Consider the following 10,292-nt stretch of genomic DNA (forward strand, 5'->3'; position numbering starts at 1 on the left):
TTCGGATGGTCACAGCAGGCTGAGACAACTATTGCTGACATCATCTGAATGTTTTTAGGACCAGGAGCTATGAAGGTGCTTTTGGGCCCCATAAGTGACTGTAACAGCAATGCTATTCTTAGAAAAGTTTCACCTGAGGAATTGTCTTGCTTAGCATAGCCTCTGGATCTGGACAGGCTGCTGACCTGGATAGAGTGACTGGTTCCTCATCCTTGTGAGCGTGTGGCATTTAGCTCCGCCGTTCTTCCTTATGGCATCTTTGAGGTGTTGCTTTTTGTGCTCGTCTAAAGGCAATGCAGTTGCCTTTTCCTGTTTGCCTCTAAATAAACACATTGTTTCAGGATGCAAGTTTAAAAGTTTAACTTCTACTCTGGTCTTGCCAGGCTCCTCCCTGAGTACTGCCCCCAGCTCTGCGGCCCCTAGCACAAGGAAGACATGTTGGAATGAGTCCAGAGGAGAGACAACAAGCTGGCTGCAGGATTGGAATACATCTTCAGTGAAGACAGGCTGAGAGAATTGTTCAGCTTGGAAAAGGTTCCAGGGAGACCTTGGAGCACTCTACAGTACCTGAAGGGAGCCCACAAGAGAGTTGGAGAGGGACTTTTCACCAGGACATGTAGTGGGGGCACAAGAGGGAATGGCCTTAAGCTGAAGGAAGGTAAACTTAGATTAGCTATTAGGAAAACATTCTTACCATGGTGGTGGTGAGGCACTGGAACAGGTTGCCCAGAGAAGCTGTGGATGTCAAATCCATGAAATGTTCCAGGCCAGGCTGGATGAGGCCTTGAGTAACTGTAATCAGTGGAAGGTGTCTCTGCCCATGGCAGGGGGTTGTAACAAGATGATCTTTAACATCTCGTCCAACACAAGACATTCTATGATATTGTGACCCCCCAGCTCCTCTGGCTTGTTTCCCAGCAGCCCAGACCTGCTGGCATGTGAAGAAACCTCACAAAAAGGCGAGGGCTGAGCAATGAGCTGGAGCCAGCCTCTGTCTCCTCCTGTTTGGTTTGGCCAGGCAGGACGGCTGCCTGGCAGCCTGCAGCAAGCGCCTGCCTGCTGTGGGGCGGGCATTTCATGAAGTGAGGTCTTCCCAAGCATCCTTCTGGGCAAGAGCCTATTTTTTACCCCAAAGACTGAGCCCTCACCAACTTACTTGTCTTAGACACAGGGTGGTGGGAAAATGACCACAAATGGATCATTGCCTGAGCATTAACAATAGCAAAACCTTGCTTTCCCACCTTATTCCCTCACTCGCTTTCCCTTTCTACCTTTCTCAGATGGGTTTTTAATGTTTAGTAAAGCTGGCTGTCCTCACAGCAGGGTTTTGACACACTGCTCTCATTTGACACACATATTTAGGTTTCTCCCCTCCCTGTCAGGACCTGCTTGCCTTTGAGCTCACCACCTCTCTGGTTACTGCAGTTGTCACTTTTGGAAGCGGCTGGGCTGGACTGACAGCTCCACTTGCCCTAGAAAAGCAGCTGTGCAGCCACGACCTCTATTTCCTATTGACTTGCTCAGCTGCACTTGCAAAATAAATACTGTATTTTCCCGGAGCACGGTTTCCTCCTCCTGACGGATTTTAATTTTTTTTAAACAGTGATGTCATGGCTTTTCCGGGCAGTTCAGCTGAAGCGATAGCAATCCTCGGTCAAAGGCCTGCGGGCGTCTGGCACGGATGGTGTTTGGAGAGGCGAGGGAGCCGGCACACACAGAGCTGCCCTACGCTTGCTTTACGCCTGCATTATACCCACAAACGCTGAGCTGCTCGGCCCTGCCCGTGTCCGTGCTGCTGGGCTGCTCGCCCTTGCAAAACCCAGCCTCAGAGACAGGCTGGCATTCGGAGGGAAGGTCACCACCAAGCCTGTGGAATGGCTGGTTGCCAGGAGGGCCTAGCATGGAAATAGGGATTCAAACTCCAGGGGAGTGAGCAGGGCTAGGGGAGGGGATGCTTTATTTCTTTTGGCAGCGTTGATGGACGACCCCTGGGGCCGGGGCCGGGGCCGGGGCCGGGGCCGGGCCGGGGCGCTCCTCTGCATTCTGCCGAGTCTCCACAAGAGGGCAGTGGAAGACGGAGTTTCAGCACGCAGCCCTGGAATTATGGAACAGTTTGAGGTGGAAGGGACTTTAAAGATCATCCCATTCCAACGGTGGACAGGGATACTTTCCGCAAGATGGAGTTGCTCAAAGCTTCATCCAGCCTGCTCTTCCAGGTGTGGAGAATCCGCAGCTTCTCTAGGTTACCCATTCATCACCACCTTCACAGTAAACAATGACTTCCTTATATCTAACCTAAATTTACCCTATTTCAGTTTAAAGCCATCCCCTTTGTCCTGTCCCTGCATATCCTTGTATAAAGTCCATCGCTGACTTTCTATAATCCTAGCACTGGAAGATGCTATAAGTTCTCCGCAGGGCCTTTTCCAGGCTGAACAGAGATGGAGTTAATAGAGGAGAGTTATATACAGAGACAAAGCAGAGATAATTATTTCCTGATTTTATGTGCTCATCCATCTGTACCCATCATCTCTTTCCTTGTGCTAATAATTCCTCACAGCTCAGGCCAGCATCTCTCTGTATGGTCCCAAACACAGCCCTGACTCCTGGCAGCCACTGCAGTAGTATAGATAAATACCCTGGTATTTAACTCTCATATTATACCTGGTACATCACTCTTAGCTCAGCCTTTTCAGCCTTGTTTCTGAAAGTGTTTGTGTTGGTTTTTCCCTTGTCTTTGCCATATCTTTCCCTTCCCCTTTCTCTTCCCTCTCTCTTTCCCTTTTCCCTTCAAGGCAGCTGCTATCAGCCCTATGGATGCCATAGCAGTATCCTAGGTGGCTGAGACTGGGAATAAATCTCAGGTAGCAGCACCAGAAATCCTAAACACAGCTCAGGCTCTTAGACAGAGACATTTCAAAAATTAGGTACTATAATTCCACCTCTGTGAACTTCCACAGCCTGACTGTCTTCTCTCTTTGCTACTGGAGCAGAAATCCCAGAGGCTTGTAATTGATGGAGAGGCAAATTCTTTTGGAACTGTGCCCAAGTTTTACTACAAAAACAGAAACCTCTCTGGGCTGTTGTAAGTCCATGTACAACCCCGACATTGCGGCTGTCTCTGTGCCCCATTCCAGGGGTACATGGTACCATTCAGCCAAAGGCTCTCTCCCTTATGGAGCTCTTGGTTTTTATTATCACCCAGGCATGACTGACTACCCTTTCTCCACTCATCTGGATCTCCCGTGGCAGGAACCTGCTCTATTAGATTTCCAGCAAGCTGCTAGAGCTGTGGGGTTGTAGCAGCTTCCTCACTGCCCCAGAGCACCAGCTGCAAGTCCAGAGGCAGTGTGAGGAATGCCACCACCCTGGGTCCCCGATCACCGCGCAGTTTGAGCACTAGAATATAAAGAAAAGCAGTATTCCCTGCTGGCAAGGTAGTGATCCAGGGCAAAACTGTCCTGCTCGTGGAAGCAGAGCTGAGGGTGTGGAGAGTGTTTTGTAGCTGATAGCGAGGGAGATAAGGTACAATGGGAGCCGGGCTGGCGGCTGCGGTGACAGCAGAGGGCACGCTTCGCTGCCGAGCACACAGCCTGGGCACCCAGACCCGGGCATTGCTGGACTGCTCTGGGTCCCTGGAGCAAGCTGGAAGCGTGGGGGTAAGGAAGCAGTCACAGGAATTCAGTGCAATTCAATCATCTGCAAAGCCACATGCCCTGCAGTGCTGTGGCAGAAAGAAAGGAACAGAATTGCCTTTGCCACAGCCCAGCGGATGATGGATTTATCTGGCTGGAGAATTAATGCAAAAAAATTCTGAGCACATTGATCCTATAGAGGAGCTGGGGGAAGGGACACTGGTAAATCCATCTGCAGCTCACTCGCTGCTCCTTGCCTGCACCAGCCATGAGGACATCTGGAGGTCTGCCCTTACCCCTTCCCCTGGAGTCCTCTGTGGGAGACAGTCCAGACTTGTAGGGAGCAGATGGACTTCCTTTCTCCACTCCCTTGTTGCTGGTTCCTTCAGGTCAGCACAAGGTGGTTTTCTGAACCAAAGCACGTGGTCTTTTTCCTTCAGATTTTCCTTGAAAAGAAACAAAAGTTTTTCAGAAGGAGAACATCAGAAGGATTCTCACAAACATTACCTGAGAACTTCGGTCCATTCAACACTGTATCTGTCAACAAGGCTCAGTCCCCATGGGAGTTCCGTTTCTCTCCTTTAAACAGGCTGAGTTATTTCTGGGGGAACAGTCCCATCAAAACTTTGTCTCTGATCCTGCCTCACCAGCCTCATAACCTCAGCTGAATCTCAAAAAGATAAACTCCCCAAAAGGTGGATGTCAGAGCCTTTCTGAAGCTGCTCTGGCTCAGGAGCTTAGCCTTGTCCTGATGGAGGGTGTGACCATAGAGAAGAAATCAACCACACTTTCTTCAGGTGAGCTTCTGAAATTCAGTGGGACAAATCCAAGACACTTCCATGTGGTCACTGTTTCCCTGTTGCTGGGGAACACCGATGGAATTCCTCCAGCCTCCCTCAGGCAGAGAGGGAAACAGAGGGATGGTCACCCAGCTCCAGTGCTGCACAGAGAGATGGGAGTCAGAGCCAACCTCATATTCCAAGCCTTGTCCCCATGTGCCTGGAAAAGCTATAGCAGCCGGTGAACATCAAAGCCAGGAATTCCCAGTGTGACTGATGGTCTGTGCTTGCCTGGAACTGGACTGTCAGGAGCACAACTCCAGCAACATTTCTCCAACCCAAAGTCCCATTGGGTATTATTGTTCCATAGCTGGATGCCCTGCACTGCCAGGTGGCCAGGGAGGGCTGGCTGGACAGGACTGGGCTGAGTAAATGCAAAAATGAAAAACAAGGTGTGGGTGAAGACAGGGAAGGAACAGTTCTGGTCTGAACATCTTTAATAGAGCTGGGCTCATGCACACAGAGGTGCTGTGGGTAGCTGAGGAAGAACAAGGCGCTGAGCAGCCTGGGTTTGGGAAGGATATCAAGAATGGCCTCTCAAAATCCCTTAGGAATCAAGTCTGGTATCTTACCCCATTTGATGGCAGCAGGACCATACCAACTTCCTGAAACCATCCCTGCCAGCCCACACGGAACCCATCCATCTCCGACTGAGCTATGCAACTCTGCAAAATCCCAGTAGGTGTGTCTAAGTCCTGCTGGCCCCACAGGAAGTTATCAGGAAATGAGAAAGAGGGGAACTCACCAATGAGGTTGTTCCTGCACTGTGCCAGCTCCTACAGCTCTCATCTCTGTGTTGGCGTCCAGGTGGGTCCAAAGGGTGATGAAATGTAGCACAGCTCTCCATCCTATGCAGCAGTCCAAGGCTGCACTCCAGCCCATTGTAGTGGTCTAAGAAATACAGGTGCTGAACTGACCCCTCTGGCACTTCAGGGCAGATCCATCACTGTGGAAGCCAAGGGAGGATGGTAGCTCTGGAGTGATGGGAGTTCCCAGCGTCCCCATCTCCTTGGGGTGATGCACTGAATGACTGAAGGGGTGCCAGCCTGGAGAGTTGCCTGCTGTGCAGTGGCAGGGGATGTTAGGTAACAGTTTCCAGTAAGCCACAGGGGAGTCTGAAATAACCCAGTGTTGTCTCCCATTCCCATCTCTGTTCCTCTCCAAGGTGGAACCCAAGTAGGCTGCACTGCCCTGGGCTGTGGGACCTGGGATGAGCTGGTGCAGAGTTGGAGCATTCTGCAAAGCTGGCCCAGGCTTGCACTTCAGCGTGGTGCAGTTGGGCTGGGCTGTGCCAAGCAGGAGAGCCCGGGGGCTACAAAACAACTCTGTTCTCAGAGTAAGTAGAATGGAGAGCCCAGCTTGCTGCTACTGGCACATCTAGAAAAGTGGCAAAGTTATTGTTGCTGAGAGAATCCTTTCCTAGGAATCCTCTCTTGACGGCAGGCAGAGTTCCAGGATAGGTTTGGTGCCCTGGCATCTGCTGCCTTGGCCATTTGCCACACACAGGACTGGCTCTGCTTCTTTGCCCACAGGAGGAGAGAGATGCTGGTCCAGCTGCTAACACAGGATCTTGGTGGAGAGAAAAGCTCTGACAGTCACAGCCCTTAGGGACAATCTGCCCTTTTGGGTCCAATCACTTCTCTTGGCCTTGGTAGGAGGCTGTACCCTGTGCCCAAAGCAAGGGAATTTTTCTAAGCCAGAGCAGGGGCTGATTCTTCTCCACTGGTTTCCCCAGAGCAAGACCAGTGCTAGAAGACAGACAGGGTCCCAGAAGCACGGAGCTGGGCCTTGTCCACATCAGGCAGGTGGGGAAAAACTGTCTATAAATGCAGCATAAGTAAACCCGTCCCTCAGGGTCTCATGGGCTACAAATGAAGGCTTATTATCTCATGATTTTCATTAATTTTGCTCCACAATTTGGGAAAGATGAAGAGGATGACAGCTATGTGAAGCTGCAGAGCTGCACTGCACAAAGGAAGGGAGGCACCATCTAGAGAGGGCAGTTCGCAGCGCAGCCCAAAGTTCTGCCTGGTCTGGAACCAGCAACCAGCACCAATTCATCATGTTGGACTGTGAAACAGAGCAGGAACACTTTGTTTCACATTTCACACTCCCTGGTCAGCTTCAACTAATCCAGACAGCAGCACTAGGGTTGAAAGTGGGGCATGGGATGCACATTAATTCATCATTAAACAAAATGTCATTTTGAAGGTTTCTGGAGACCTTTTTGCAGTACTTGAATTCTTCTCCCCTCAAGTCTTTGACTTTCCTCAGCTGGAAATTGAGATAGGAGAGATTCTGATATTCCTTTTTGACAACAGATGCCCTTTCCAGCACATCCTGCTCTGCTCCTGCCAGCTGGGAAACAGCGGAGGAGGCTGATCCTTCAGGGGGTTTGAAGCAGCTTTTCCCGTTGTGGGCACCAGCCATCTCACGGGGAGGCTGGAGGAGTGGGGAAGAGTGTCCCAGAATCCCAGTGGGACAGGTGCATGCCAAGGGACCAGCATGTCCAGCGACCCTGAGATGGAGAAAAGGGTCCCGCAGGCTGAGCCAGGGACCAGCACGCCCCGAGCCAGGCACAGATCTGTTATCGCTTCCCGGAGCGGCCGAGCCACGGCAGGAGCTGGGGCGCTGTCCCCGGAGGCTCCCGCTGCCCCGGGAGCTGCCCGCGGGAGGGAGCCTGGGAACGGACCGGTGCCGGAGAGACCCACAGGGGCAGGGGAGGCAAAAGGACCCCCAAGGGCACCTCAGCACCCCCACCCCCTGCAGGAGCCGGAGGCAATCGCCCTTAGGGGACCCTTTGCAGCTCCCCGGATTCTGAAACCGTGTCTCACCGACGGGGCGGGACCCGGCTCCAGGGCGAGGGGCTTTGGCAGAGCGGCTGCTGGGGGGCTTCACCCTCGGGCACTGGGTCAGAGCCGCGGGTGGGCGGTGACGGCCGGGACCCCCCACCGCCGCTCCGGTGGGCTTCAGGCCGGGAAGGAGGGAGCGGACGGGCCGAGTCGGGAGCTCTGGAAGGGCGGTGATTTGGGGACGGGGACCGGGGGCGGCCAGAGGGGAGGGGAGCTCAGGGGGAACCGTGGAGGCTTGGCCGGCGCCGGGCAGAGCGGAGCATCCCCGGGCCCTTTCCCCCCCCCGTCCCAGAGACCCACCCCCGGCGGCGTGGGGCGAGGGGGGCGCCCCCGCCTTGACGTCAGGAGAAGGGTTTATAAAGGCGGCGGGCGGCGAGGAGATCCCCAACGCCGGAGCCGAGCCGCAGCGGAGCCGCCAGCGCCTCCCGCCGCCGCCTCCCGCGCCCGACCCGCCGGCGAGATGCTGTCGTGCCGCCTCCAGTGCGCCCTGGCCCTGCTCTCCATCGCCCTGGCCCTCGGCACCGTCTCGGCCGCCCCCTCGGACCCGCGGCTCCGGCAGTTCCTGCAGAAGTCGCTGGCCGCCGCCGCCGGGAAGCAGGTGAGAGCCCCGCGACGGGGCGGACACCGCGGGTACCCCTCGGGCGCCCCGACGGCCGCGCTGCAGGCTCCCGCTTCTCCAGAGACCCCGATTCCCCTCTGCAGAACCTCCGCTCCCTGTCACAGCCCTTGGAACCCCTGCTGCAGACCCCTCCCGCTCCTTGCCAGACTTCCCCAATGTCCCTGTTTCAGACACCCGGTTCCTTGCTGCAGACCCCCCCTTTCCCCGCAGATCCCCCGGGTCCCCGCCGGGGCTGAGCCATCGACAGGTTGGGCAGCTGGTGCTGGGAGGTGAGGCAGTCCAGCTGGGTGCTGGTGGTCAGTAAGGAGCAGGCACTGCTGGAGCACAGGGCAGAGCTGCTGGTGAAGCTCACAAGGGTTTCTCCGGGTCGCAGAACGAAGGCAGCTTTCCCAGAGCACAGAACAATGGTCTTATCCTTGCTGGGTGACAGCTGAGGCTTGGAGGAACTAGAAGAAAAATAAGTTCCAGTGAGATGGTGACCAATTCAACCTCCCCTGCCAGCTCCCCCAAAGACCTTTCCCCTGTCATTTTAGCAGCAGGCTCGTGGCATCCTCGCTGAGTGCTGGAGCTGTGGGAAGAGAGGGTAAAGACAAGTTCATTCCCTGTCATGGACAGGACAGCAGTCTGCTCCTCACACCAGGTAGATGCCATAGACACAATCGCTGCATAGCAGCTGTCAGGCTGGGCTCTTCGGAAAGCCAGGGCTCCTCTTCTCCTCCTGCATCCTGAACGTCTCTAATCTGGCCACGGAGAAGTCTTAGAGTAACAGAGTGGTGAGCCCCCAAAAATCAAGGAGTAATTGTGGTCTCTCTATCTCTTTTTCCCTGTCTTTTGTCCCCAAGGAACTGGCCAAGTACTTTTTGGCAGAACTGCTTTCAGAGCCAAGTCAGACAGAAAATGAAGCCCTGGAGTCTGAGGACTTGTCCCGAGGGGCTGAGCAGGATGAAGTGAGACTGGAGCTGGAGCGCTCGGCTAACTCAAATCCCGCTCTGGCACCCCGGGAACGCAAAGCAGGCTGCAAGAACTTCTTCTGGAAAACTTTCACATCCTGTTAGCTTTTGAAACCCACCTCTCCTCCCTATCCATCCCTGCCCTGCCCTGAGCAGAACCTTCACCACAAGAGGCGAAGACTGTAAATACACAATCCACAGTTATGGTGAAATTAAACAAACAAGGAAAATTTGAGTTTGATTTCCACTTGTTTTAATAAAACTTTCTGTTCCAATTGTACATGATTTGCTTGAGTTGTGATTTCTGACTAGTTCTTTGATGACATGCACTCTGCAACTCTTTCAAATGTACTATTTTTAATTCTCTGTTGCAATAAAATTTATGTTTCAAACGGTGATGCTGAGGCTCGGTGGTCAATGAGAAAACTGAGGTTAGCTCTCAGGCTGCTCATCTTCAGAACGCTGCCTGTCTCAGGGCAGCCAACACCGTCCACATCCACACGTATGCACACACACACGCAGCGTATCGTAATGTGATATCTATTCTGTGGTCTTACTAAAAGAACTAGAGCCACAGTGATATTTTAGCTATCAAATCCTTGCAGTTGTGGCAAATCCACAGCGCTTGGCGCTTCAAGTCAGTCTGCAGGATTTACACCCATCACCAGAGGGATCAGTAAAAATCTCAGCTGCGTATTTCAAGTGACGGGGATGGTACAAGTAGTTCATGGTACGAGTTTACACCACACATCTCATTCCCTCCTCAGGCACAGGAACGAAAAGGTTTCCTTACCTGGCATATTTTACTCCTTGCAGCATTCCTGACAAACACTGTTCCTGGGATTCCTTCAAAGTTTTCCTTTGTTCTGCTGTGCAGGGGGAGGTTTCGCATCCCTGTAAAGCTGAGATGTTAATCCCATGACACCAGCCCCTCTCCATCTAATGAACTGGTCACAGCAGTTTTTCTACCCACCTCATCATCTTGAAAGACAATATTGAAGGTTTCAGCAGTGTAGGAGATAGCATTGTGAGAAAAACATTATTTTCTCAATGGAAGAAAATCTTTTCATGCTTTTGCAGAGTCTCAGCTTTCTGGCCGTGCTGATTTGTACCACACACTCACAGGTGAATTGGAGCCGTAGAGCAAACATCCTGCACAGGGGAAAGGTGCCACTTTGATGAGAAATTCATCAGTCAGGATTAAAAATAAGTATTTTGTAGCCATCATATGTGAAAGAAGGGTGAAAAATGGGGGATTTCAGACATGTTTATGGGTGGAGGGCTCAGCAGGACTCCAGTGAAGGTGGATTCCCCAGCTGAAGGCTTGTTAAGTTGCCTCTGGTCTGTGCTGAGCATAGCTCTCTGTGGGGCATCATTCTTGATGGCTCATGGACCAT

General features: G+C 52.9%; 1 protein-coding gene across 1 annotated transcript; it reads left to right on the top strand.

Moving 5' to 3' along the window:
• Positions 1 to 2,162: 2,162 nt before the first annotated feature.
• SST (somatostatin) lies at positions 2,163 to 9,293 on the top strand. Its single transcript, XM_038146115.1, has 3 exons — positions 2,163 to 2,278; positions 6,901 to 7,924; positions 8,788 to 9,293. The coding sequence occupies exons 1-3, from the start codon at positions 2,178 to 2,180 to the stop codon at positions 8,998 to 9,000; spliced, it is 1,338 nt and encodes a 445-aa protein (XP_038002043.1). The 5' UTR covers positions 2,163 to 2,177; the 3' UTR covers positions 9,001 to 9,293.
• Positions 9,294 to 10,292: the final 999 nt, after the last annotated feature.

The sequence above is a fragment of the Motacilla alba genome, chromosome 9 (assembly GCF_015832195.1).
Source record: "Motacilla alba alba isolate MOTALB_02 chromosome 9, Motacilla_alba_V1.0_pri, whole genome shotgun sequence".
Lineage (NCBI taxonomy): Eukaryota > Metazoa > Chordata > Aves > Passeriformes > Motacillidae > Motacilla > Motacilla alba.

Coding starts and splice junctions, on each gene's coding strand:
- SST (XM_038146115.1), top strand. CDS start 2,178: ATGGAGTTGCTCAAAGCTTCATCCAGCCTGCTCTTCCAGGTGTGGAGA. Junction 2,279..6,900: donor CACCTTCACAGTAAACAATG/ACTTCCTTATAT, acceptor TGTGGGCACCAG/CCATCTCACGGGGAGGCTGG. Junction 7,925..8,787: donor CCGCCGCCGCCGGGAAGCAG/GTGAGAGCCCCG, acceptor TTTGTCCCCAAG/GAACTGGCCAAGTACTTTTT.